A 27,995-nucleotide genomic window follows, 5' to 3' on the forward strand; every position below is an offset into this window, starting at 1 on the left:
CCGCCTTATAGCCGCGGGTAGCAGCACCCGCAGACGTGGATCCAGATAGCCGCTTTATAGCCGCGGGTAGCAGCACCCGCAGACGTGGATCCAGATAGCCGCTTTAGAGCCGCGGGTAGCAGCACCCGCAGACGTGGATCCAGATAGCCGCTTTACATCCACGGGTAGCAGCACCCGCAGACGTGGATCTAGATTGTCGCTTTAGAGCCGCGGGTAGCAGCACCCGCAGACATGGATCCAGATTGTCGCTTTAGAGCTACGGGTAGCAGCACCCGCAGACGTGGATCCAGATAGCCGCTTTAGAGCCGCGGGTAGCAGCACCCGCAGACGTGGATCCAGATTGTCGCTTTAGAGCCGCGGGTAGCAGCACCCGCAGACGTGGATCCAGATTGTCACTTTAGAGCCGCGGGTAGCAGCACCCGCAGACGTGGATCCAGATAGCCGCTTTAGAGCCGCGGGTAGCAGCACCCGCAGACGTGGATCCAGATAGCCGCCTTATAGCCGCGGGTAGCAGCACCCGCAGACGTGGATCCAGATAGCCACTTTAGAGCCGCGGATAGCAGCACCCGCAGACGTGGATCCAGATAGCCGCCTTATAGCCGCGGGTAGCAGCACCCGCAGACGTGGATCCAGATAGCCACTTTAGAGCCGCGGATAGCAGCACCTGCAGACGTGGATCCAGATAGTCGCTTTAGAGCCGCGGGTAGCAGCACCCGCAGACGTGGATCCAGATTGTCGCTTTAGAGCTACGGGTAGCAGCACCCACAGATGTCGATGTGGCTATCTGCAGCTCACTATGGATGCAGGTGCAAATCCACGCAGGGCTATAGGGGAGAGTTCCTGTGACTGCCTGTGCCAAGGCTTGTTGGGCATAGCCTGGCAGGTGGGGGCTGGTGGCTAGATTGGAGTTTCCCTAAGGAGCTGGTTTCTTTGTAGGATGGGAACAGGGCAGAGGGGATGTACAATGCAGAGTGCTCAGGGATGCACGCTAGATAACTGAGCAGAACAGGCCCAAAAACCAACAGATTCTAAGGCCTAAGTCTGGGACTGTGCTCAGCAAACGGAGCATTTCCTGTTCCTCCAGCTCTGCCTTCCCCCTTCCCTGCCTGTACACCTACCACCCCAGAAGTTGATAAAGGAGCATGTAGAATGGGAGAGGGGGAGGAGAGTGGGAGAGCAGGGCAGAGAGGCTGCCCCATGGGCCGTGATTAACTCTTCATGTCCCTATGTCAGTTCTGCCAGAGTCAAGGCATCGAGTACCTGACGGGCAGAGTATGGATTGGTCTGTGGCTCATCGTCTTCATCTTCATCATCGTGGCCGCTGAAGGCAGCTTCCTGGTGCGATACATCTCCCCCTTCACACAGGAGATCTTTGCCTTCCTCATCTCCCTCATCTTCATCTACGAAACCTTCTACAAGCTCTACCAGGTGACCCTTCCCAGGGAGATGTGCTGCCTACGAGCCTGCCGCGGCAGTGTCCCAGTGCCTCCCACGGCTGCTGGGGAGAACCGCAGTACCGGCCTCTCGGCTGCAGAGCTGGGCTGCGCAGCACTTCTGGCTGCGCCTGTCAAACGAGTCTGTCGCCCCTCGAGCCCCCTGTGCGCTGTGTAGGGATTGCAGGGGGCGTAGTGGGGGTCCCCCAAGCCCCCTTTCCCACCGCCCTGCAGGAGTCCCTGGACACGGAACCAGCTTTCTCTTTCTTCCCCAACTCCCTGGGGTTGGTCAGTCAGGAGCGGGGCTCTCGGGGGAGTACGGTGATGGGCTTGGCAAGCCTTAGGCTGTGCTCCCCCCGCACCACTGGGCGGGGGTGACTCTTCCCTCTGCCTGTCCCGCCGGCCCAGGTGTTCGCAGAACATCCTCTGCTGAAGTTTTATCCACCGAGTGAGCAGAGTGGCCTGAACGCCAGCGCGCTCTCTGCCGATGCCACGTCTCTGGGAGCCAGGATGCAGCCCAACACGGCCCTCCTCTCGCTCATCCTCATGCTGGGCACCTTCTTCATCGCCTTCTTCATGCGCAAGTTCAAGAACAGCCGCTTCCTTGGAGGCAAGGTGAGCTGCTGAGCTGCACCCCGCGGCCCTTTCCCCGCGAGTCCCGCCTGGCTGCACACGCCTGCCCTCAGTAGCACCTGTTCTAGCAGCTCGGAGCCTGGGGCCCTGCCCTGGCTCATGTGGGCAGGGCAATGGGCTGTCTGCGCTGCCAGGAAGCTGCCTGAAGCCGGGGGCCAGCTCTCTGGTCTCTCTCAAGGGAAGTTGGGCCTGCTTCAGGGACTGCCCCCTACAAGCGGCCCTCCCCCCCACCTGGGAGGCAGCCTTCCTGGGCACAAGGCCATGGCCATAGATGAGATTTGACTGCTCCTGCCATGTGTCTCTTGCCGACGTCTGCCCCACGGTATGTTCCGGTGGAGGGATTCAGCAGCACAAACACTGCAGGCCCTTGGCAAGGCTTCTCTGGCTGGATCCGCAGTCCAGGGCCTGCTAAACGGGAGCCTCGCAGCCGTGGGCGCTGGCAGGTGTCTGAGTCTCCACGCAGCAAGCTAAGCTAAACGACTCCAGTGTGTGTCACTGGAGGGAAGGGTCAAGTTAATCTGAGTTCTCTGTCCATCTGCGGCATGAGCACCACACTCAGCCGGGTACCCACGTGCGTTTGTAAGGGATCTCCAGCCTGAACGCACCTGGCAAACACTGGCTTCCCACCCAGTCTGCCAGGGGCCAGAGGTGCCTGAATGTGGCTAGAGAGTAGCTGGGCCCAGCCAGAAAGAAAAGCAGCCCAGTGGGGTCGGGGAACGGCAGGGCCGCTGCATCCTCTGCCCGTTAGCGGCAGGCACATCTGTAGTGGGCAGCTTGGCTGGGATGGCTCATCTGGCTGCCTCAGGGCTCTGTGCAGCGCCCGGCATTGCGACGTGTTTGCTTGGCAGGCTCGACGGATCATCGGCGACTTTGGAATCCCCATCTCGATCCTGGTCATGGTCTTGGTGGATTACAGCATCACTGACACGTACACGCAGGTAGGCGCTGCAGGCTCGGAGGGCTGTTCCCTTCAGAGTGCCTGTGTGGGTAGGGGGCTTTGCTTCCTCTTCCTTGGGGAACCCTCGGCAAAGCCAAGAGAGATTTTAGAGCACCTGCTCCTGTGAATTGGAGCTATGGGAGCAGCCCCAGCAGGCACTGAGGCCGGCCAAGGTGCGGGTCAGAGCCGTAAAGGGCTGGAGGTGTGCAGGCGGAGGGTCCGTGTGGCACCAAGAGCTGGGTTAGAACGGGGTGCGACTGAGGGCCTGTGCAGTAGCAGAAGGGAGGTGGTACCCCCCAGATGCAGCACTACGGAACCGTCGCTGCTGGTTGGGGCCTGTTCTGGTGCCCACGCTTCCCAAGGAACACCGAGCCCCGGGATCTGGGAATTAGCTTCGCCATGAGCCGAAGGAGCCCGTTGTTTTTAGGGAGCCAAGAGCAGTGAGTGGGTGAGTTGCTCGCTGCCCACGTACCTTCTGGCTTGTCTACATAGGGCACTAGTCTGCCCCATGGTGCAAATTCTAATTCACACGAACATCTTGTTCACTAACCGGCCTGGGGGAGCCCTGCTGCTGTGCACTGAAAGATCTACGGCGTGGGTCAAAGTAGGGCTATTTGAAATGGGAACTTGTAGTCTGCACAAGCAGACCCGGTACGTGAAGCCTTGTTTCTATCCCTGCCTCAGTTTCCCTTTGCATGCTTTCAAGATGTTCAGTGAGGTGTGACATGTCAAACGGCACCTTGGCAGGAGTCTCGTTTATTTCATTCAAAATGGTGAAAAGTGCAACACAAATGGCTGATGTGGAGGCTCTCCTAGATGGGGGGAGAGAAGGAAAAAGGGGCCGAATCAACCTCACTTGTGTCCATCTCCTGCCTCCGTCCAGGCCCCTTACCAGTAGAATAGAATCCTAGAGCTGGAAGAGACCTCAGGAGGCCAAGGCAGGACCAGTCCCAACTCAATCAGCCCAGCCAGGGCTTTGTCCAGCCGGGACTTAAACACCTCTAGGGATGGAGACTCCACCCCTCCCTAGGGAACCCAGCCCAGCGCTTCCCCACCCACATAGGGAAATAGTTTTTCCTAATATCCAACCTAGACCTCCCCCATTGCAACTTGAGCCCATTGCTCCTTGGTCTGCATCTGTCACTACTGAGAACAGCCTCTCTCCAGCCTCTTTGGAACCTCCCTTCAGGAAGTTGAAGGCTGCTCTCAAATCCCCCCGAACTCTTCTGCAGACTAAAACCCAAATCCCTCAGTTTCTCCTCAGAGGCCATGTGCTCCAGTCCCCAAATCATTTTGGTCGCCCTCTCCAATGCGTCCACATCCAATGCGTAGGGCAGTGGGGTAGGTTCTTGACTGGCCTAGGGGTTAGAGCATTCACCTCGGGACTCTAGGGTTGTGGACTCGAGCGCCATCCACCTGAGAGCATCTATAGTGCAGGGGCCAGAACTGGACACAATATTCCAGATGTGGCCTCACCAGAGCCAAATAAAGGGTGAGGCCTTGGCTACAAGGGCCCACTGTTGACTCATATCCAGCTTCTTGTCCTCTGGAACCCCCAGGTCCTTTTCTGCAGAACTGCTACTTAGCCAGTCGGTCCCCAGCCTGTAACAATACTTGGGATTCTTCCGTCCCAAGGGCAGGACTCTGAACTTGTCCTTGTTGAACCTCATCAGATTTCTTTTGGCCCAATCCTCCAATCTGTCTAGGTCACTCTGGACCTTATCCCTGCCCTCCAGCGTATCTACCTCTCCCCCTAGCTTAGCGTCATCTGTGAACTTGCTGAAGGTGCAATCCATCCCCTCATCCAGGTAATTGATAAAGATATTGAACAAAACCAGCCCTAGAACCGATCCTTGGGGCACTCCGCTAGAAGCCAACTGCCAACCTGACATCGAGCCATTGATCACTACCCGGTGGGCCTGACAATCTAGCCAGCTTCCTATCCCACTTACAATGGATTTATCCAATCCATACTCCCTTAATTTGCTGGCAAGAATATTGTGGGAGACCGTATCAAAAGCTTTGCTAAAGTCAAGGTATATCACATCCACTGACTTTCCCATATCCACAGAGCCAGTTACCTCAGCATAGAAGCTAATCAGATTGGTCAGGCACAATTTGCCCTTCGTGAATCCATGTTGACTATTCCTGATCACTTTCCCCTCTTCCAAGTGCTTCAAAATGCATTTCTTGAGGATCCCCTCCATGATTTTTCCAGGGACTGAGGTAAGGCTGGCTGACGTCTGTAGTTCCCTGAATTGTCCTTCTTCTTCCTTTTTTTAAAGATGGGCACTACATTTGCCTTTTTCCAATCATAGAATCATAGAATACTAGGACTGGAAGGGACCTTGAGAGGTCATCGAGTCCAGTCCCCTGCCCTCATGGCAGGACCAAATACTGTCTAGACCATCCCTGATAGACATTTATCTCACCTACTCTTATATATCTCCAGAGATGGGGATTCCACAACCTCCCTGGGCAATTTATTCCAGTGTTTAACCACCCTGACAGTTAGGAACTTTTTCCTAATGTCCAACCTAAACCTCCCTTGCTGCAGTTTAAGCCCATTGCTCCTTGTTCTATCCTCAGAGGCCAAGATGAACAAGTTTTCTCCCTCTTTATGACACCCTTTTAGATACCTGAAAACTGCTATCAAGTCCTCCCTCAATCTTCCCTTTTCTAAACTAAACAAACCCAATTCCATCAGTCTTCCCTCATAGGTCATGTTCTCTAGACCTTTAATCATTCTCGTTGCTCTTCTCTGTACCCTTTCCAATTTCTTCACATCTTTCTTGAAATGCGGTGCCCAGAACTGGACACAATACTCCAACTGAGGCCTAACCAGCGCAGAGTAGAGCGGAAGAATGACTCCTCGTATCTTGCTCACAGCACACCTGTTAATGCATCCTAGAATCATGTTTGCTTTCTTTACAACGGCATCACACTGTTGACTCATATTTAACTTGTGGTCCACTATGACCCCTAGATCCCTTTCTGCCGTACTCCTTCCTAGACAGTCGCTTCCCATTCTGCATGTGTGAAACTGATTGTTCCTTCCTAAGTGGAGCACTTTGCATTTGTCTTTATTAAACTTCATCCTGTTTACCTCAGACCATTTCTCCAATTTGTCCAGGTCATTTTGAATTATGACCCTATCCTGCAGATTAGTCGCAACCCCTCCCAGTTTGGTATCATCTGCAAACTTAAGCATACTTTCTATACCAATATCTAAATCGCTGATGAAGATATTGAACAGAGCCAGTCCCAAAACAGACCCCTGCGGAACCCCACTTGTTCTGCCTTTCCAGCAGGATTGTGAACCATTAATAACTACTCTCTGAGTACGAAGTATCAGAGGGGTAGCCGTGTTAGTCTGAATCTGCAAAAGCGACGAGGAGTCCTGTGGCACCTTATAGACTAACTGAAGTGTAGGAGCATAAGCTTTCGTGGGCAAAGACCCACTTCGTCAGATGCATGTAGTGGAAATTTCCAGAGGCAGGAATAAATATGCAGGCCAGGATCAGGCTGGAGATGACCTGGTCATCTCCAGCCTGATCCTGGCCTGCATATTTATTCCTGCCTCTGGAAATTTCCACTACATGCATCTGACGAAGTGGGTCTTTGCCCACGAAAGCTTATGCTCCTACACTTCAGTTAGTCTATAAGGTGCCACAGGACTCCTCGTCTCTGAGTACGGTTATCCAGCCAGTTATGCACCCACCTTATAGTAGCCCCGTCTAAGTTGTATTTACCTAGTTTATTGATAAGAATATCATGCGAGACCATATCAAACGCCTTACTAAAGTCTAGGTATACCACGTCCACCGCTTCTCCCTTATTCACAAGACTCGTTATCTTATTAAAGAAAGCTATCAGATTGGTTTGACATGATTTGTTCTTTACAAATCCATGCTGGCTGTTCCCTAGCATCTTTCCACCTTCCAAGTGTTTGCAGATGATTTCCTTAATTACTTGCTCCATTATCTTCCTTGGCACAGAAGTTAAACTAACTGGTCTGTAGTTTCATGGGTTGTTCTTATTTCCCTTTTTATAGATGGGCACTAGATTTGCCCTTTTCCAGTCCTCTGGAATCTCTCCTGTCTCCCATGATTTTCCAGAGATGATAGCTAGAGGCTCAGATACCTCCTCTATCAGCTCCTTGAGTATACTAGGATGCATTTCATCAGGCCCTGGTGACTTGCAGGCATCTAACTTTTCTAGGTGATTTTTAACTTGTTCTTTTTTATTTTACCTTCTAAAACTACCCCCTTCCCACTAGCATTCCCTATGTTAGGCTACAGACTACATTCCTACAGACTTCTCGGTGAAGACCGAAACAAAGAAGTCATTGAGCATCTCCGCCATTTCCAAGTTTCCTGTTACTGTTTCTCCCTCCTCACTGACCAGTGGGCCTACCCTGTCCTTGGTTCTAATATAGTTATATAAAGTCTTCTTGTTTCCCTTTATGCCTGTAGCTAGTTTGAGCTCATTCTGTGCCTTTGCCTTTCTAATCTTGCCCCTGCATTCCTGTGCTGTTTGCCGATATTCTTCCTTCGTAATTTGTCCTACTTTCCATTTTTTATATGGCTCCTTTTTTATTTTGAGATCATGCAAGATCTCGTGGTTAAGCCAAGCTGGTCTTTTGCCATATTTTCTATCTTTCTGACACATCGGAATAGCTTCCTTTTGGGCCCTTAACAATGTCCCTTTGAAAAACTGCCAACTCTCCTCAGTTGTTTTTCCCCCTCAGTCTCGATTCCCATGGGACCTTACCTATCAGCTCTCTGAGCTTATCAAAATCCGCCTTCCCGAAATCCATTGTCTCTATTTTGCTTTTCTCCCTTCTACCCTTCCTTAGAATTGTGAACTCTATGATTTCATGATCACTTTCACCCAAGCTGCCATCCACTTTCAAATTCTCAACCAGTTCCTCCCTTTTTGTTAGGATCAAACCTAGAACAGCTTCCCCCCCTCGTAGCTTTTTCAGCCTTCTGAAATAAAAAGTTGTCTCCAATGCAGTCCAAGAACTTATTGGATAGTCTGTGTCCCGCTGTGTTATTTTCCCGACATATGTCTGGATAGTTGAAGTCCCCCATCACCACCAAATCTTGGGCTTTGGATGATATTGTTAGTTGTTTAAAAAAAGCCTCATCCACCTCTTCCACCTGGGTAGGTGGCCTGTAGTTGACTCCTAGCATGACATCACCCTTGTTTTTAATCCCTTTTAGCCTAACCCAGAGACTCTCAACACTTCCGTCTCCTGTGTCCATCTCCACCTCACTCCAAGTGTGTTCATTTTTAATGTATAAGATAACACCTCCTCCCTTTTTTCCCTGTCTCTCCTTCCTGAGCAAGCTGTACCCTTCCATAGAAACATTCCAATCATGTGTATTATCCCACCAAGTTTCTGTGATGCCAACAATGTCATAATTGTACTTATTTATTAGCACTTCCAGTTCTTCCTGCTTATTACCCACACTTCTCGCGTTTGTATATAGGCATCTAAGATCCTGATTTAACCTTGCCTCCCAGTTTTGCCCTGACCCTCCTTTCTCTCTGCCATTGTAGCCCACGCTCGCTCCCATTTCCGACCCATCTCCCAGGTCTCCATGTTCTCCACTTACCCGTGGGCTTTGCTCACCTGTCCCCATTGAACCTAGTTTAAAGCCCTCCTCACTGGGTTAGCCAGTCTGTGTCCAAATAGGGTCTTTCCCCTCCTCGAAAGGTGGACTCCATCCCCGCTTAGCAGTCCTTCCTGGAATAGCATCCCATGGTCGAGGAAGCCAAACCCTCCTAGCGACACCATCCTCGCAGCCAGGCATTCACCTTCAGGATGCACCTGTCTCTGCCTGGGCCCCTACTTTTGACCGGAAGGATGGAAGAGAATACCACCTGCGCTCCACACTCCTTCACCCGTACTCCCAGAGCCCTGAAGTCACTCTTGATCCACTCAGACACACACCTGGCAGTATCATTAGTGCCCACGTGGATGAGTAGCGTGGGGTAGTAGTCAGAGGGCTGGATAATCCTTGACAATGCCTCCGTAACATCTCGGATACGGGCCCCCGGCAGACAGCACCTCCCGAGATGAAATAGCAGGGCGACAGACGGGCACCTCCGTCCCGCTCAGGAGAGAGTCTCCGACCACCACTACTCTACGTTTCCTATTCGCAGTGGTGGCTGCAGACCTCCCAGCCTTGGGGCCATGGGGCTTCTCCTCCTCCGATGTAGGGGGTGATTCCTTATCTCCTGTATAAAGAAGAGCATAACGGTTTCCTAGTACCACGGTGGGAGGGATCGGAGCAGGGGTGGAGCAGTGCCTGCTGCCAGAAGTAACCAGCTGCCACTGTCTACCCTGAGCCATCTCCTCCTCCACCAGTGGTGTGCCCGTAGTCCTGTGTACTGGGACAGCTACCTCAGCTGTCTCCTCATGAACACGGTCCAGGAATTTCTCATGGATGCGGGTTCTCCTCAACCTGGCCACCTCCTCCTGTGGCTCTGCCACCTGCTGCCTGAGAGAGTCCACCAGCAGGCACCTCTCGCATTGGATGATCTCCCCAGCCTGGATATCATCCGGGATCTCTCCCGATCTCCATGAGTTTTCAAAGATAATAGCCAAAGGCTCCGCAATGACACTTGCCAACTCCCTCAGTGCCCTCGGATGCGTTAAGTCCGGACCCATGGATCTGTGTACGTTGAGCTTTTCTAAATAGTCCTCACCTGTTCCTCCCCACCGAGGGCTGCCCCCTCCCTCCCCTGCTGCGCTGCCCAGCGCATGTGTCTGGGAGCCGACCTCGTCCGTGAGGACAGAGGCAAAGGAAGCAATGAGGCCCTCTTGACCCAGAAGCTCTTCTGGAGTCGGGGCCTCTGGGGCCAGGTCCCCAGAGTTGAAATGAAGGAGTCCTTGACCTGTAACTTCTTTGTGATCCCAGCTCCTGCTGGAACCCGGGGAGGTCCTCTCCCTAGGACTAAGTTCTGCTGGGGCTTGGCATTCGCCGCTCTTCCCCAGCTCCCTCACTGGCTGCCCCCGAGAGGAATAGCCCTCTCCCTGTCTGAGCCCTCATGAGCCAGGGGAAGACCTGGGTGCGCCAGACCTAGTGAACTGCCGTCCAGCTGGGCTGGCTCGTTCTTAGCGGAGCCTGTCACAGGCAGGCTGGGCATCTGCCCCCTCCAGGGTCAGCCCCCTGGCAGTGTGTGACACACTAGTGCTGTCTAGGGAGGAGTCCTGCTGAAAGGGATCTAGGAGTCATCATGCACCACAACTAATGTGAGTCAACAGTGTGACACTATTGCAAACAACGCACACATGATTCTGGGCGCATGAACAGGTGTGTTGTGAGCAAGTCATGAGAAGTCATTCTTCCGCTCTGCTCTGCGCTGGTTAGGTCTCAGTTGGGGTCTTGTGTCCAGTTCTGGGCACTGCATTTTAGGAAAGATGTGAAGAAATTGCAGAAGGTCCAGCTAAAAGCAACAAAAATGATTAAAGGTCTAGAAAACATGACCTGATGTCCAGCCTAAACCTGCCTGCTGCAGTTTCAGCCCATTGCTTCTTGTCCTGTCCTCAGAAGTCAAGAAGAACAATTTTTCTCCCTCCTCCTGGTGACGCCCTTTTAGGTCTTTGATTCCCCTTTCATAGTGGGACAATTCAGCAGTCCAAGATGCGGGTTGGTATCAGTTGACCAGGCAGTACCAGGAGCCAGGTCGGAGCCAGAGGGGCGGAGATTCTGGCGGTACCAGGAGCCAGAGGGGCGGAGGTTCTGGCGGTACCAGGAGCCAGAGGGGCGGAGGTTCTGGCGGTACCAGGAGCCAGAGGGGCGGAGGTTCTGGCGGTACCAGGAGCCAGGTCGGAGCCAGAGGGGCGGAGATTCTGGCGGTACCAGGAGCCAGAGGGGCGGAGGTTCTGGCGGTACCAGGAGCCAGAGGGGCGGAGGTTCTGGCGGTACCAGGAGCCAGGTTGGAGCCAGAGGGGCGGAGGTTCTGGCGGTACCAGGAGCCAGAGGGGTGGAGGTTCTGGTGGTACCAGGAGCCAGAGGGGCGGAGGTTCTGGTGGTACCAGGAGCCAGAGGGGCGGAGGTTCGGGCGGTACCAGGAGCCAGAGGGGCGGAGGTTCTGGCGGTACCAGGAGGCAGGTTGGAGCCAGAGGGGCGGAGGTTCTGGTGGTACCAGGAGCCAGAGGGGCGGAGGTTCTGGCGGTACCAGGAGGCAGGTTGGAGCCAGAGGGGTGGAGGTTCTGGTGGTACCAGGAGCCAGAGGGGCGGAGGTTCGGGCGGTACCAGGAGCCAGAGGGGCGGAGGTTCTGGTGGTACCAGGAGCCAGAGGGGCGGAGGTTCTGGTGGTACCAGGAGCCAGAGGGGCGGAGGTTTGGGCGGTACCAGGAGCCAGAGGGGCGGAGGTTCTGGCGGTACCAGGAGGCAGGTTGGAGCCAGAGGGGCGGAGGTTCTGGTGGTACCAGGAGCCAGAGGGGCTGAATGTTGGTGAGTACATGGTGGGTTGTTTGCTGCTCTCGCAGAAGCTGAATGTTCCCACGGGGCTGTCAGTCACGGCGCCCCAGAAGCGCGGCTGGTTCATTCACCCTCTGGGCAGCGGACAGGCCTTCCCCATGTGGATGATGTTTGCCTCAGCCATTCCTGCACTCCTGGTCTTCATCCTCATCTTCATGGAGACCCAGATCACCACGTGAGTGTTGCTGCCTGTGGCCCCCGGGCTGTGTGGGGTCTGGCAGAGCTGCAGGGAGAAGGATGGTGAATGTGCTTGACCTTAAGCTAGGCCTGCATGGGCTGCAGGAGGCCCAGTCTGGCACCGCTCTGCCTGCCCAGCGACTGGCTGCGGGTCCCCTCTCCTGCATCGCCTGCACTAGCCTGGCCCAGGCAAGGAGGCTTAGCAGACAGGAGGGGAGCCAGGAGCGGCCAAGATGCCCCTTTCTCCCCACATGCCAGGCTGGATTCTCCCGGGCCCGCAGCCCATGTTGCCGAGCGGGGCTCGCGCGTCGGACACGTGCTCTGAGCGGCGGCGCAGGCACGGGGGACCTGGCCCAACAGACCCCTCCTTTCCCAGCCTGATTGTCAGTAAGAAGGAGCGGAAGCTGCTGAAAGGCTCCGGTTTCCACCTGGACCTGCTGCTCATCGGCACCATGGGCGGGCTCTGCGCGCTCTTCGGGCTGCCGTGGCTGACGGCTGCCACCGTGCGCTCGGTGACCCACGTCAACGCCCTGACGGTCATGAGCAAGGCCATCGCGCCGGGCGAGAAGCCCAAGATCGAGGAGGTGAAGGAGCAGCGTGTGACGGGCGTTGCAATCGCTGTTCTTGTTGGTGAGCCTCCAGCTTCTCCGCGTGGCGCCGGGGGGTCCAGGGCTAGGGCTAGCAGCGCCCCCCGCCCCCACCAGCTGGTCCCTACATAGCTGGTCCCATCCTGGGAAACCCTCGCTCCAAAGCTCTCGCAACGTGCACCTCCCTCTGCCCAGCCCATCTCAGCAGCTGTGAGTACGGGCACCCGGACTTCTCCCTGTAATGCCGCGCTGGTGCAGACCGCCTGTCCTCAGCTGGCTGTTCTGTACAGCCTGGAGCTCTCCTCGCACACGGGCCTCCCTTCATCAGACCTGGGCTAGCTGCACGGTGCCCTGCCTCGCAGCCAGTCCTGCCCGCAACACGCTGCCCACGGCCTCTGCCCATGACAGCTCTCCACGGCCCCAGGCCTGTCATCGACAGCTCCCCATGGGCAGCCCCCAGTCCCCTCCCCATGGGCAGCCCCCAGTCCCCTCCCCATGGGCAGCCCCCAGTCCCCTCCCCATGGGCAGCCCCGAGTCCCCACCTCCCCAGCCCTGTTAGCTCCCCATGGCCAGCACCCAGCCCTCTTAGATCCCCACAGCCAGCACTCCTCAGCTCCCCCAGCTGCGGGCTCATATTGGGGTGCTCCTCCCAGGCTCCCTGTGGCGGCCGGGACAAGGGCCCCGGTGCAGCTGGGCAGGCAGCGCACGAATGGCACCCTGCCCTTGGCCCTTGCAGGTTTGTCCATTGTGATGGGCAACATGCTGCGCCGGATCCCCCTGGCCGTGCTCTTTGGGATCTTCCTCTACATGGGGGTCACGTCTCTCACTGGCATCCAGCTCTACGAGCGGCTCCTCCTGATCTTCATGCCGTCCAAGCACCACCCGGACCACATCTACGTCGTCAAGGTGAGCACGGGGGCTGCCCGGGGCGCTGAGGCTGGGCATGGCACCAGGGAGAATGAGCAGCCGTGGGTGGGAGCTGGGCTGTCTGCACACTCACAGGAGGGGCTGAGCATTCTGGCCTTCACCAGATAAGGAGCGGGGGCTGGGAGGACTGGACTTTGGCAGGACCGAGCGGTCGTGGGGCCGTGCTCTAGGGATGGAGCCGGGGCTGGGTGGACGGGATGTCGTGGGCTGGGGGACTGAGCGGTCGTGGGGCCCTGCTCTAGAGATGGAGCCGGGGCTGGGTGGACGGGACGTCGTGGGCTGGGGGACTGAGCGGTCGTGGGGCCCTGCTCTAGGGATGGAGCCAGGGCCGGGTGGACGGGATGTCGTGGGCTGGGGGACTGAGCGGTCGTGGGGCCCTGCTCTAGGGATGGAGCCGGGGCCGGGTGGACGGGATGTCGCGGGCTGGGGGACTGAGCGGTCGTGGGGCCCTGCTCTAGGGATGGAGCCGGGGCTGGATGGACGGGATGTCGTGGGCTGCAGGAACCGAGCGGTCGTGGGGCCGTGCTCTAGAGATGGAGCCAGGGCCGGGTGGACGGGACGTCGTGGGCTGGGGGACTGAGCGGTCGTGGGGCCGTGCTCTAGGGATGGAGCCAGGGCTGGGTGGACGGGATGTCGTGGGCTGGGGGATCGAGCGGTTGTGGGGCCGTGCTGTAGGGATGGAGCTGGGGCTGGGTGGACGGGACGTCGTGGGCTGGGGGATCGAGCGGTTGTGGGGCCGTGCTGCAGGGAGGGAGCCAGGGCCGGGTGGACGGGACGTCGTGGGCTGGGGGACCGAGCGGTCGTGGGGCCGTGCTCTAGGGATGGAGCCGGGGCCGGGTGGACGGGATGTCGTGGGCTGGGGGACCGAGCGGTCGTGGGGCCGTGCTCTAGGGATGGAGCCGGGGCCGGGTGGACGGGACGTCGTGGGCTGGGGGACCGAGCGGTCGTGGGGCCGTGCTCTAGGGATGGAGCCGGGGCCGGGTGGACGGGACGTCGTGGGCTGGGGGACCGAGCGGTCGTGGGGCCGTGCTCTAGGGATGGAGCCGGGGCCGGGTGGATGGGATATCGTGGGCTGGGGGACTCAGCTCTCGTGGGGCCCTGCTCTAGGGATGGAGCTGGGGCTGGGTGGACGGGACGTCGTGGGCTGCAGGAACCGAGCGGTCTTGGGGCCGTGCTGTAGGGATGGAGCCAGGGCCGGGTGGACGGGATGTCGCGGGCTGGGGGACTGAGCGGTCGTGGGGCCCTGCTCTAGGGATGGAGCCGGGGCTGGGTGGACGGGACGTCGTGGGCTGGGGGACCGAGCGGTCGTGGGGCCGTGCTCTAGGGATGGAGCCGGGGCTGGGTGGACGGGACGTCATGGGCTGGGGGACTGAGCAGTTGTGGGGCCGTGCTGCAGGGATGGAGCCGGGGCTGGGTGGACGGGATGTCGTGGGCTGGGGGACCGAGCGGTCGTGGGGCCGTGCTCTAGGGATGGAGCCGGGGCCGGGTGGACGGGACGTCGTGGGCTGGGGGACCGAGTGGTCGTGGGGCCGTGCTCTAGGGATAGAGCCAGGGCCGGGTGGACGGGACGTTGTGGGCTGGGGGACCGAGCGGTCGTGGGGCCGTGCTCTAGGGATAGAGCCGGGGCCGGGTGGACGGGACGTTGTGGGCTGGGGGACCGAGCGGTCGTGGGGCCGTGCTCTAGGGATGGAGCCGGGGCCGGGTGGACGGGACGTCGTGGGCTGGGGGACCGAGCGGTCGTGGGGCCGTGCTCTAGGGATGGAGCCGGGGCCGGGTGGATGGGATATCGTGGGCTGGGGGACTCAGCTCTCGTGGGGCCCTGCTCTAGGGATGGAGCTGGGGCTGGGTGGACGGGACGTCGTGGGCTGCAGGAACCGAGCGGTCGTGGGGCCGTGCTGTAGGGATGGAGCCAGGGCCGGGTGGACGGGATGTCGCGGGCTGGGGGACTGAGCGGTCGTGGGGCCCTGCTCTAGGGATGGAGCCGGGGCTGGGTGGACGGGACGTCGTGGGCTGGGGGACCGAGCGGTCGTGGGGCCCTGCTCTAGGGATGGAGCCAGGGCCGGGTGGACGGGATGTCGTGGGCTGGGGGACCGAGCGGTCGTGGGGCCCTGCTCTAGGGATGGAGCCGGAGCCGGGGCCGGGTGGACGGGATGTCGCGGGCTGGGGGACCGAGTGGTCGTGGGGCCGTGCTATAGGGATGGAGCCGGGGCCGGGTGGATGGGACGTCATGGGCTGGGGGACCGAGCGGTCGCGGGGCCGTGCTGTAGGGATGGAGCTGAGGCCGGGTGGACGGGACGTCGTGGGCTGCAGGGACCGAGCTCTCATGGGGCCGTGCTGTAGGGATGGAGCTGAGGCCGGGTGGACGGGACGTCGTGGGCTGGGGGACCGAGCGGTCGCGGGGCCGGGTGGACGGGACGTCGTGGGCTGCAGGGACTGAGCTCTCATGGGGCCATGCTGTAGGGATGGAGCTGAGGCCGGGTGGACGGGACGTCGTGGGCTGGGGGACCGAGCGGTCGCGGGGCCGGGTGGACGGGACGTCGTGGGCTGCAGGGACTGAGCTCTCATGGGGCCATGCTGTAGGGATGGAGCTGAGGCCGGGTGGACGGGACGTCGTGGGCTGCAGGGACTGAGCTCTCATGGGGCCGTGCTGTAGGCTGCATGGTTGGGGTGGTGTGCAGGCTGGTTGGGACGGGGGAACTTCTCCCCGTGAAGGCTGGTGCCTTGCTAGGCTGGGTTTGTGTCTGCAGGTGAAGACCTGGAGAATGCACCTGTTCACCTGCATTCAGCTGGCCTGCATCGTGGTGCTCTGGGTGGTGAAGTCCACTGTGGCTTCGTTAGCGTTCCCCTTTGTGCTGATCCTGACGGTGCCCTTACGACGCTTCCTGCTGCCTCGCTTCTTTCAGGACCGGGAGCTCAAAGCCGTAAGCAGCTCGTGCAAGCCTGGGGCAGGGCCATGTGAGGGCGTGCAGGACAGTGCCAGCTCCGAAGGGCCGGGAGGTGTCGCTGGTGGCCCTGTGGGTGATGAGCTCTCTGCAGCAGTGCCCAGACTGGAGAGCAGAGCCAGGGCGTCCCGGACAGTGAGCTCACCCCATGGCTGCGGAGCCGGGGTGTGGGAAGGGCACAGGTGCCAAGCAGACGCCAGGAAGGGGGGCTTCCGCCTGCGTGCCTCTCCCCAGGTCAGCCCAGCCGAGACACCCCCTTGCGAGGCCGGTGGTGCTGTCGAATGCAGGCTCTCCGGACAGACCCTGGGGTCCAGGCCTCCCTTCCATGTGCTGCGGCATCCAGGGCTCCTACTGCAGAGGAGTCTGTGTGAGCAGCTGAGCGCAGAGCAGTGTTGCTGCCTTTCCTAGGGGCTGCTGATACCTGCGGGCTGCCCACCGCCACCGAGCACCCTAGAGCCCAGGGGGAGGAAACCAAGCAGCAGCGGGAAGGCAGGAGACAGGAAGGAGGTGGAAGGAAAAGCAGGAGCCCCTCGGCAGAGCGGTCATTAGCAGTGGGGCTGGGCTGAGCTGAGCCCTCCCCCCTGCCTCAGGGTGGGGTTACACCGAATTGCTCTCTCTTCCGGACCTGGCAGAGCGGACGCCATTCGCCGCAGTGACATCTGGTCCAGGAGAGTTGGCAACCCAGCCACCGCCTGAGTGGCAGTGGAGCCTCCAGGGCCAGTGGCTGGAACCTGGGAATGGCAGGCGGCAGGACACGAGGGGGGGCGCAGTTGGTGGGACCCGGAGGGGCTGCCCACAGGCTAGGACCCAGGGCTAGTGGAGCCAGGCCCTAGGCACAGGGAAAGCAAGTGCAAAACCCGGTGCTGCAGCACCCCCCACCTCTGCTTCCCACGCCTGTGCCGGGGGGCCGGGCCCTGCCCAGCTCTGCAGTATTGGCAGGAGGCCCGCGCTCCATGCACGGCCCTGTGTGCGTCTCTGCCCACAGCTGGACTCCGAGGACGCGGAGCCGAACTTCGACGAGGACGGCCGGGACGAGTACAACGAGATGCACATGCCCGTGTGAGCGGCTGCCCCGCCCCCGCCCCGCGCGCTCCCCCCAGCTCAGGACGGCCCTGAACTCACCGCCCGTCAGGCGCGCTCTGCCTGGGCCACAGAACAGCTGAGTCCCCAGGAGCGAGGTGGGCGGGGCGGCCATGCCCCACTTGCCACCTGCTGCGTGAAGCGAGAGTCTGTCCCCGCCGGAGACGCCTCGCTCTGTAGGGCCGGTGCTCCCTTGGGACCTGGCTCTCCCCCACTGGAGGTGTCTGGTATGTGGCTTAGTGCTTGGAGCTGTCGGCTCCTCCAAGTGCCTGCCCAGAGCCGGTCCCATGCCCAGCCCGACTCTGCCCGCACTGGCCCCCTCGCGCACGGCTACGCCTGGTCTGTCCTGGGCCTGCAGGGCTGGGCTATGGGATCGCAGGAGCCTGCTGCACTGTGCCCCACCAGCAGGCAGCGTCTGTCTCGGGAGGGGGTTCAATCCCAGCCCCGCCCGGCCCCGCGACACAGGCATTCCCGTGGTAAGCAGCTGTGATGTCAGCGTCACCGTGTGCTGTCAGCAGGAGGAGGGGCCTGGGGGGTCCAGGGCAGGCAGGGGTGTGGCCACGTTGGCCCCAGGATGGGAGGCAGGATGAGGAGGGACCAGCCTCAGCCGGGGAGCTCGCTTCGGGCTGAGCTGCTCCCACCAGCAGGAGCTGCGCCCCCATGAGATTCCCTCCCTCCGTGGGCAGCCAAAGCGCTGGGGGTGGGCTACCAGCACTCTCAGCCCCCCAGCAGTGAGTGGGCAGCCCACGGCTCCCCCCGCTCCAGAGCCCCTGGCATCCGGCCTGGCTCCCAGGAGCCCTGAATGTCTCCCCCTGCAAGGCCCAAGCTCTCTGCAGCGAGTTGCAGCCGGGGCCCTGCAGCCCAGCTCTCCCCACAGCCTTAGCCAGGAGTCCCAGCAGCTGCCACGGAGCCCACAGGCCACAGGTACCGAAGCTCGGCAGGGCAGGAGGCCCTGATGGGACAAGGCAGGTGCCCCCGCCACGCCCCACGGGCATGAGGGCCTTGCGGCTCCACCAGGACTCTCGGTGGGGCCTCTGCCAAGACACTGGCCCTCCCTGCCTCCGTCCTGTCTGACATGGGGCAGGGGCTCACGCCGTGTGGGCGGGGAGATGGCTGCCCCGGCTCACAGCCTGGGGCGCCAGCAGAGCCCGGCTGGGGAACGCGCGTCCCGTCCCTGCGCGGCGGAGACGGCCTGCTGCTGCTGAGTCCCGGTCCGTCCGGCTGTGCGTTGTGACGCCGCTGTCTGTAGTGGTATGGCTGCAATAAACCCTTCCCAGGAACGGAGCGGCCGAGTCTGCGCACGCTGCAGCCCACGGGCGAGGGGCTGCCTGATCCCCCCCACGCGTGGCCTTGGGAGCCTGGACGTGCCACTGATGCCTGGTATCCACACGGGGCCATGCCTGGGGATGGGAGGGGGCTTTCCACCAGGAAATGGGGCGGGTGGGAGGAGCAGGGCTGTGGGAGCCCCACTGAGCCCAGGCTCTCGGTGCCCGGCTTCATGGCAAAGAGGAGCCCCAGCCCCCTGTGAAGCACGACCCCGGTGCACTCGGCTTGGGGGGAGCAGGGCTGCTCAGAGGCCTGGGGTCCAGTCTAGCTCTGGCTGGGCTGAGCGTCTCCCCTCCCGGGGCGGGTTCTCCTGGGCGGGCTGCCGCCCGGTTAGCAAGGCGAGGCCGGGGCCGGCAGGAGGCTCGTCTGAGAGGCCAGCTGCTGGCTCTGCCTTTCCAGCAGCTTGGCCCGGGTGCCCCGTCTCCAGCTACCCTGGCCTCACGCAGCGGCCGTAAGCTCCATGAATGAGTCTCAGCTGGGCCGGGGGCAGGGGAGCAGCTGGCAGCCGGGCCGTGGCCCAGGAAGGGCCGGTGCAGCGCTGTGCTGTGGCAGGCCCATGTGCGGACGGCGCCTCCCCTTGTGCGGCATGGCGCAGGCCGAGCCCTGTGGTGCCATTTGAACGCCTGCCGCCGGGGGCTACGAGGCCGCCACGGGCCCAGCTTCCAAGCAGGCTGCTCAGTTTGTCGGGGCCCCTAGAGCAGGGCTGGCCCAGCGCGGTGCTGAAGGGGGCGTTCGATTTGGTCAGCTCCAGCCCTCGGTGCGCTGTGGGGCCCGCTGCTGGGACACGCCACAGATCCCCCTCCCCCCATTCCCTGGAAATGCCCCCGCATCCCTCCTGCCCTCCGGCGGCCCCGTGGGAAGGAGAGTCACTGGCCAGGCGGGGTTGGGAAGAGCAGTCCCTGAGGGGCCGGGTGTTTGCTCCTCTGCCTGAGCAGTGCTGAGTGGGCCTGGGGGCCGGGGCTCGGCCGGGCAGATGCCACGTCTCCTTGCAGCCACACGCTGGGGAGCTGAGGCCCTCACTTTGCATGCCACGTGCCCAGATCTTGGACAGCCCCGGCGGCAGCTGCTGGAGGCCCCGGCAGGCAGGGGCACCCAGAGCCGCAGAGGGCCGCGGGGCAGACACGCATGCACGCAGGACTCAGGCTTTATTTGCTGGCGGGGGAGCCATGCCCCGAGTCACACCAGGAAGCAGAGTCCATCCCACTTTCTGGCAGGGGACTGGTCCGTAGCATCTGTTCCAGCTCGTGGCAGTGCTGCTGCGCCTGGGGAAGAGAAGGCGTCATGCGTGCACTGGCCCTGCACGGACGCAGGTCTGGCTACACGAGCCCCGTGACGACAGTCCTCTCTGGCTGCCACATCTGGCCTGAGAGGCCTCTGGCAGGAGTCCCTTTCTCACCGTCCCACTCCCTCCTGTGCCCTGGCCAGCTGTCGCCCACGGGCCCCTGTGCATTCACAGACACCTTGCACGCCCCGGATCACAAGCACCTCAAAGACAGGCCTGCACGGGGGGCGCCTGACACTCCGCACGCGGCTCAGGGTCGGGATCCGTGGCCCAGAGCACAACTAAGCTTCTTACCGCCACAATCTGCCGAACGAGCCACGGCCTCAGCTCCAGCTCCAGCAGCCAGTCGCCCTGCAGGAGGCTCTGCCGATACTCCTCCAGCTCCACCTGCCTCCCCAGCTCCTCCAGCTGCCTGAGCACCGCCTGGCACTGGCCACTAAGCAGCAGGCGGCTGCCCGGTGTGGCCCAGTCGGCCTGCCCCAGTCTCTGCTGGAGAGCGTCCAGCTGCCGCCGGGTCTCCCGCTGCTCCCGCTGCAGGCTGGCGATGCTCTGGGTTAGCCGCTGCAGCTGCTTCCCCAGCGCTCGGGCCCGTTCTGCACGCCAGAGCAGGCCCATCAGCTCCTCACGAGTCTCCCACAGCTCGGCTCTCGCCGCGCTGCCCCTGCCCAGCCCAGTGCCTCCCTGGTGAGGGCTGCAGCCGCTGTGGGGCCTGGCCTGCGACTGGCCTGAGAACGGGCTGCAGCCTGCGGCAGGCTCCAGGTGGTCAGTGGCCTCACCATGCCTCCCATGGTCAGCAGGGGCACCGGGCGCCGGGGGCAGCTGGGGGATGTAGCTGCGGCCATGGAGACAGAGCCACTGCCTGGCAAGGGCGGCCGTGGCCAAGCTCTGGTGAAAGATGTCAGGGACCAGCCTCAGCAGCGGGGCCACGGGGCCGGTGTTGGCAAAGTCCTTCAGGATGCTCTGGCTTTGGGGGCTCAAGACGTGGTCGTCAATCCCCCTCCCATGCAGCAGCTGGGCCCACTTCCTCCGCCCAGCGAACAGCTGCTTGGCGACCTCCGCGATGGAGGGGACAGCCTGGGGCCTCTTCTGCCCCCGGTGCACTGCACCAGAGTCGCTGGGGATGCCCCAGGGGGACCGGGCCTCGTCCTCGTGCACGTAGAGGTGCTCACACAAGGGGAACACGACCTTGGCGTCGAAGGTTTCTTTTAAAGCACGTAAGTAGCCCAGGTAGGAGCCAAGCCAGGCCACGTAGCCAGGGACGTCCCAGCTCGCAGCGCTGCCCGTGGCTCTCCCAGGGTCCTGGCCTGGCCAGTCCCAGCCCTCCACGAGCTTTTCCAGCTGCCCCAGGCTCCTCAGCTCCCAGGTTGGGCTCGCAGGCAGCAGCAGCAGCAGCACCTGGTACAGCGTGCGCAGGTCGAAGTCCTTCTGGCAGCGCTGCACGTGCTCCTCGAAGGCGCGGATCTCCCCGTGGAGGGCAGAGTAGAAGGGCTCCATGGGCGGCCAGGGCCTGGCCTGGCACAGCAGAAAGGAGCAGGAGAAACATGAGCAGCACGCGGAGCCCGGAGCCAACCCCCAGTCGCCAGGCCCATGGGAGAGCGGTGCAGCTGCCGGGCTGGGGCGGGGAAACGTCCGTAAGAGCACAAGTAACACGGGCCGCGCGGCTGCATGTGCAAACCCCTCGCAAGGGCTCCTCCAGTGCCGTGCCCCTCGGCTGGGGTCTGCCTGCAGCGTGGGCACGGTTCAGTGCCTGGTGCGGGGCTGGCTCTCGCCCCCAGCGAGCGTGGCAGCCGGACGCCCACGTATCGCAGGCAGGGGGCGGCTGTGCCCACCCACGCAGCCTGTCCCAACCCGGCCCCCCCTGCTGGTTCCAGCCTGGCTGCTGGCTGGTACTTTGGCCTTGCTCCCGCCCGGTGCTCAGCCCACACTGCCTGGAGCCCCGGGGCTGGGGGCGTTGGTGACTGCCCACCCAGGGCTGGGGTAGAGGGTTGCTGAGGCTGTGTCGTCTGGCACACTGGGGCTGCAAGGGGGTGCCTTGGGCTCCTGTGTGGGACTGGAGGTAAAAGGGGAGGGGGCGCTCCCCAGGACGACGCGGCACAGCAGCCTCCTGCAGACCCTCACTGGACCTCGCGCTGCGAGCATCACCTGGACAAACAGCGGCATGAGAGAGGCCCAAACAATGGTCTGCCTCAGGCCAAGGTTCCCTTAAGCTGAGCATTTGGGCGGCCATGCAGGACAGATTCAAATGCCGCCAAGCTGATTAGCCCACAGCCAGCAGCAGGTGTTTCTAGTGGTGGTGCACATCTGCACGTGGCTTGGTGCATAGAACAAAGATTATTCTGCACATGAAAAAATTAGAGGGAGCATTGGTCAAGGCTCAGTTCTAGCTCTGGCACCTTTCAGCTAGGGATGTTAAATACTGGTTAATTGAATAGTCGAGTAATCTCGTGAAATTGTATCGGTTAGTCGACTATTCTATAGTCGCCAGGGCCGGCAGCTGCTGTATCAGAGGCAGCAGCATGGGGTGCTAGCGGGAGCTGGTCCGCGAAGGGAGACAGTTCTAAGACCGGCTCCCCTCGCAGACTGACTGCCTGTCGCCCTGTGCTACTGCCTCTGAGCGAGAGGCAGCAGCCCCTGTCTGGGGGTGTCTGAGCTCCTGGACTGGTGCAAGCCAGAGCTGGGCTGCCTGCCTGCTCGGCTCCTAATACACTTGAAATGCAGAGCTGCAGCGGGGGTAGGGCCCAGAGCCATCGCAAGCCAGGACTGAACGAGGCTGCTGGCCAGCTAACAATGTTCTGGCAGGGAGAGGGAAATGCGCGTAGTCTACACTATACGCTTTTGCTTATCGGTTAATCGACTCCACTGTTACGTCCCTGCTTCCAACCTCTTCCCACGTGATGTCCAACGCCGCTGCCAGGTGTTTGAGCTCTGCAGCTGTCTGGCAGGGCTGGCCCAGGGCCCCAGTCTCAGCAGTGCTGCTGGCTCACACTAGAGAGAGGGGTGGCCACTACTGCAGATGTAGTCTTAAGCCAAGCACCAAAAAGACAAGTTTCAGCAGCTTCCATCTGTGCTACACCAAGGCCAAGAACCAGCCAACAGCTCCCTGCAGGGTCCCAGCTGGCCAGTCACATTCACCACTCCCAGCCTGGCCAAGGGCTGTTCCGCGAGCCATCTCGCACCCAGCCTGGCCGAGTGACGATGTCTGTGCCACAAACACGTTTTCAGAAGGCGCCTGGAACGCCTGTCGCAGAATCGACCCAAGCCTTGCGGTCCCCACATCCACCCTGCTGTCCTGCGGGTCTCCTGGCGGGAAGCCCCTGGACTCGGCTGCTGAGTGGCGCAGCACTGCCTGCCAGGGCGCCTGGGGGGAGCTGCTCTTTCCCTGGGGGCGGTGCTCTCCCTGCACTGGCCCTGAGCAGGCGGACTAGGGGAGATGAGGTGGAGGAAGCTCACCTGTGGGGCTTCCCCAGTGCCAGAAGGGCGGCAGCGGGGGAGGGCCCTATGGGGGGGCAATGCAGGCTGACCCTGCACCGTGGGGACCCGTCTGAGGCCGCCTGGGACAGGAAACCTGCTTAGTCGCGCGCAGGAGCCCTGCGTCTCGCAGAGGCCACAGCAGCTGCTGGAGCACAGTGCGCGCCTCAGGGAAGGGGCCTCGCGGTTCTGAGCGATTCCTCTGCCCCGCGGTGAGTCCAGGCCCCACCTCCCAGCGGCCGCATGCCCGCTGCTTACCGCTCCACTGGGGCACCTGGCATGGGCCACTGGGCAGCCCGTCCCTTTGTTCCTAGGAGCTGGAGCAATGCCTGACCACTGCCGCGTGCTGTCCTGCGGCTGGCTCGGGCTGAGTTCCCCAGTGAGCTGGTGGAAGCGGGCACAAGCTGCACTCCCTGGACGAGGGTGCAGCTGGATCGGGAGGGGCTGTGGGCTGCCGCCCAGACCTGGGCAGGAAGGAGCTCGGCCCCACGACGGGAGCTGAGCGCAGCGAGTCAGTCTAAGGGGAAAGCGCCTTAGGCCGTTCCCTAGGCACCCCGGGCTATGGGAATGGCCGAGAACCCGTGGGGACGTGGGCTGTTCCTGTGCAAGGGGCTCTGGGCAGGATAGGCCAGAGGTGGGAGCTGCGGGGAATGAGGGAAGTTCTGGGCCCCAGGTCAGCAACCGACCGTGAATGGCTGGGGGCCGAGAGCCGAGAGGAGAGCGGGGGATTTGCTCTCCATCTAGCCTTGCGGCCACAGGGGCTGAGAACAGGCTGGGTCCCACGTGGGGGGTGGGAGAGGCTGGCTGGGGTAGGGACGGCTGTGAGATGAATATTGGGAACAGCCGATGGCTGAGACAGCGCCCTGGCTGGGCTGAGCAGGGGCTGGGGCTGCTTCAAAGCCTCCCCCGGTCTCGTCCCATTTCTGTAACGGCCTTCGGCGGGCGACCGCACTGGGCTGCCGGCATCTCCCAAGCCCTGTGCTGGAGCCTAGACAATGTCCGGGTGGGGCCCCGCCTGGTCAGGCCTCCAGCATGCTGCAGTGGACCCCAGGTGCCCCAGAGATGCTGTCAGGGCACCAGGACCGCTGACGTGGGCAGGCTGGGGTCCAGGTCTCTGGCTGCTGCTACTGCAGCAACAGTGGCAGCTGGGACCTGGGTCCTTTAAATCACCGTGGCACCCCCAGGCATGCTCTGGGGGGGGCACGGTGCAGGGCGCTCCGGGTGGCTGTTGGGGGGGACAAGGTGCAGGGGGCTCCGGGTGGCTCTGCGGGGGGCACGGTGCAGGGGGCTCTGGGTGGCTGTGACAGGGGGACACACGATGCAGGGGGCTCTGGGCGACTGTGGGGGGGACACGGTGCAGGGGGCTCTGGGCGGCTGTGAGGGAGGGACATGGTGCAGGGGGCTCTGGGCGGCTGTGAGGGAGGGACATGGTGCAGGGGGCTCTGGGCGGCTGTGGGGGGGGACACGGTGCAGGGGGCTCCAGGCGGCTGTGGGGGGGACACGGTGCAGGGGGCTCTGGGCGGCTGTGAGGGAGGGACACGGTGCAGGGGGCTCTGGGCGGCTGTGAGGGAGGGACATGGTGCAGGGGGCTCTGGGCGGCTGTGGGGGGGGACACAGTGCAGGGGGCTCCAGGCGGCTGTGGGGGGGGACACACCGTGCAGGGGGCTCCGGGCGGCTGTGAGGGGGGGACACACCGTGCAGGGGGCTCCGGGCGGCTGTGAGGGGGGGACACGGTGCAGGGGGCTCCGGGCGGCTGTGAGGGGGGGACACGGTGCAGGGGGCTCCAGGCGGCTGTGGGGGGGGGACACACCGTGCAGGGGGCTCCGGGCGGCTGTGAGGGGGGGACACGGTGCAGGGGGCTCCGGGCGGCTGTGGGGGGGGACACGGTGCAGGGGGCTCCAGGCGGCTGTGGGGGGGGGACACACCGTGCAGGGGGCTCCGGGCGGCTGTGAGGGGGGGACACGGTGCAGGGGGCTCCGGGCGGCTGTGAGGGGGGGACACGGTGCAGGGGGCTCTGGGCGGCTGTGGGGGGGACACGATGCAGGGGGCTCTGGGCGACTGTGAGGGGGACACACGGTGCAGGGGGCTCTGGGCGGCTGTGAGCAGGGGGGATGGGACGGTGCAAGGGGCTCCGGGCGGCTGTGGGGGGGGGACACGGTGCAGGGGGCTCCGGGCGGCTGTGGGGGGGGGCACGGTGAAGGGGGTTCCGGGCGGCTGTGAGCAGGGGGGGGCACGGTGCAGGGGGTTCCGGGCGGCTGTGAGCAGCGGGGATGGGACGGTGCAGGGTGCTCCAGGCGGCTGTGGGGGGGGGCACGGTGCAGGGGGTGTCATGATTATGAGGGTTAGCCAGCAGCCTGGGGATTAAGGGGTTAACTACACCTAGCCAGGTGGAGTGACCAATAGGAATGTAGGTGGGACTTTTCAAACTGGGACAAAGGAATTTGGGTTTTTTTCTTTTCTCCCTTTTGTCTCTCAGAAAGAGTTCTCTGCAGCTACAGAGAGGGACAAGCATGTCTCTCTCTCTCTCCAAGACATCATTCTTTTTCTGTAAGTAGGGTAAAGTTTAGGTAGTTTCGTTAGGTTTTATTGTGTTAAGGATTGGGTATGGGATCTGAGATCTGGCACTGCTTAAAAGATGTTTTGGCTTTTCTTTGTAACTAAGTTCTAGGCCCATGGAGTTTCTCCATGAGTATATTTTGTTACCTTCCTCTCCAGTCATTATACTTGCAACCAGAATATTGTTGTAATAATAAAAGTTCTTTCTTTTCTTTTATTAACCTGGCGGTGGTTAATGGTGTGCCCTGATTTTTGTTTTAGGGGGAAGATTTCCCAAATGATCTTTCCCCTGGTTTCTTTAGCAACATTTGGGTGGTGGCAGCGGAAGTTTTATTCCCAAGATCTAGGTTTTTAAGATCTTGGGGGAAGTTTTATACCAAAGCCTGGTAGATAAGGCTTTGGGGTACACTTGCTGACCCCCACTTCTGCATTTATCATGCCAGAGTGGGGAAGGAGTCATGACAGGGGGTTCCGGGTGGCTGTGAGCAGCGGGGATGGGACGGTGCAGGGCGCTCCGGGCGGCTGTGGGGGAGGGGGACACGGTGCAGGGGGCTCCGGGCGGCTGTGAGCGGGGGGGGGCACGGTGCAGGGGGCTCCGGGCGGCTGTGGGGGGGGCACGGTGCAGGGGGCTCCGGGCGGCTGTGGGGGGGGGCACGGTGCAGGGGGCTCTGGGCGGCTGTGGGGGAGGGGGCACGGTGCAGGGGGCTCCGGGCGGCTGTGGGGGGGGCACGGTGCAGGGGGCTCCGGGCGGCTGTGGGGGGGGGCACGGTGCAGGGGGCTCTGGGCGGCTGTGGGGGGGGCACGGTGCAGGGGGCTCCGGGCGGCTGTGGGGGGGGGCACGGTGCAGGGGGCTCCGGGCGGCTGTGGGGGGGGGCACGGTGCAGGGGGTTCCGGGCGGCTGTGAGCAGCGGGGATGGGACGGTGCAGGGCGCTCTGGGCGGCTGTGGGGGGGGGCACGGTGCAGGGGGCTCCGGGCAGCTGTGGGGGGGGGCACGGTGCAGGGGGTTCCGGGCGGCTGTGGGGGGGGGCACGGTGCAGGGGGTTCCGGGCGGCTGTGAGCAGCGGGGATGGGACGGTGCAGGGCGCTCTGGGTCGCTGTGGGGGGGGCACGGTGCAGGGGGCTCCGGGCGGCTGTGGGGGGGGGGCACAGTGCAGGGGGCTCCGGGCGGCTGTGGGGGGGGGCACGGTGCAGGGGGTTCCGGGCGGCTGTGAGCAGCGGGGATGGGACGGTGCAGGGCGCTCTGGGCGGCTGTGGGGGGGCCACAGGGCAGCCAGCGCCGGGTGGCACTGAGGGTGGGTGTCCCCTGCCCTGCCCACTCGAGGCCGCGTACTGGAGCGCAGAGCCGGGCACCCTCCCACCTTGCGCAGGGGCTGGCAAGGCTCCTGGCCTTGTGCAGGACAATAACCGAATGGGTCTCTCCAACCCGCCCGTCTGCTCCCCCCAACACGGGTCCCCTCCTCTCCGGCCGCGCCCCTGCCTGCAGGGCCAGGTACCTCAGACGCTGGGCATGTCCCGGCGCGGGAAGGCAGCCGTGCTGGCGCTGGCGCTGCTGCCCTGAGCTCTGTGCCACAAACCCCCCTTGCCATGGAAACAGCAAGCCCAGGCCTGCTCCAGCAGCAGCAGCCCGGCAGCCTGCCATGCCCAGCCCAGGCGGGGGGAGTCTCAGCCCCTCCCAGCAGGGAGCACCCAGCTCTCTGCTCCCGGCCCCTCTCAGCAGCTGTGGGGGAGGGGAACAGTACCTGGGTACCCTGGTGCTGAAAGTGTCTTAGGCCTGACAACGTTTTGTGCAACTTCAGATCGCTCCCCTTCCTGCTTCTCCACGTGGGAACTAACAATCTGGCTAAGAATGACCTTGAGCGAGTTACTGCGGATCATGTAGTGCTGGGAAGACGGATCCAAGAACTCGGAGCACAAGTGGTGTTCTCGTCCATCAGGACTGGGCAGGGATCGTGGAATTGAGGACGTCAATGCGAGGTTGCGCAGGGGGTGTCGCAGAGAGGGCTTTGGTTTCTTCGACCATGGGACTCTGTTCCGGGCACAAGGATTGTTAGGAAGAGATGGGATCCACCTAACGAAGAGAGGAAGGAGCATCTTCGCGGGCAGGCTTGCAAACCTAGTGAGGAGGCTTTAAACTAGGTTTGTCGG

General features: G+C 62.0%; 1 protein-coding gene and 1 long non-coding RNA gene across 7 annotated transcripts in view; one reads left to right on the plus strand and one right to left on the minus strand.

Moving 5' to 3' along the window:
- The window catches only part of SLC4A3 (solute carrier family 4 member 3), a 112,710-nt gene extending 94,141 nt beyond the window's left edge, over positions 1 to 18,569 (plus strand). For 4 of the 6 annotated variants that reach the window (XM_075914453.1, XM_075914452.1, XM_075914454.1 and 1 more), the window contains 8 exons: positions 1,234 to 1,428; positions 1,842 to 2,048; positions 2,915 to 3,004; positions 11,513 to 11,679; positions 12,058 to 12,311; positions 13,005 to 13,174; positions 15,943 to 16,116; positions 17,123 to 18,567. In XM_075914453.1, the coding sequence (XP_075770568.1) occupies positions 1,234 to 1,428; positions 1,842 to 2,048; positions 2,915 to 3,004; positions 11,513 to 11,679; positions 12,058 to 12,311; positions 13,005 to 13,174; positions 15,943 to 16,116; positions 17,123 to 17,200 (1,335 nt within the window). In that variant the 3' untranslated portion in view covers positions 17,201 to 18,567. Of the gene's footprint in view, positions 1 to 1,233; positions 1,429 to 1,841; positions 2,049 to 2,914; positions 3,005 to 11,512; positions 11,680 to 11,939; positions 12,312 to 13,004; positions 13,175 to 15,942; positions 16,117 to 17,122 lie in introns of those variants that run through there. The other 2 variants (XM_075914455.1, XM_075914456.1) reach the window with 2 other exon arrangements.
- Positions 18,570 to 21,131: 2,562 nt separating this feature from the next.
- Positions 21,132 to 27,653, minus strand: LOC112544551 (uncharacterized). Its single transcript, XR_012898640.1, has 3 exons — positions 27,344 to 27,653; positions 23,552 to 23,791; positions 21,132 to 21,337 (listed from the first exon to the last, which is right to left on the minus strand). It is a non-coding gene; the product is annotated as an uncharacterized LOC112544551 (long non-coding RNA).
- Between the last annotated feature and the right edge of the window lie 342 nt (positions 27,654 to 27,995).

The sequence above is a fragment of the Pelodiscus sinensis genome, unplaced genomic scaffold, assembly GCF_049634645.1.
Source record: "Pelodiscus sinensis isolate JC-2024 unplaced genomic scaffold, ASM4963464v1 ctg77, whole genome shotgun sequence".
Lineage (NCBI taxonomy): Eukaryota > Metazoa > Chordata > Testudines > Trionychidae > Pelodiscus > Pelodiscus sinensis.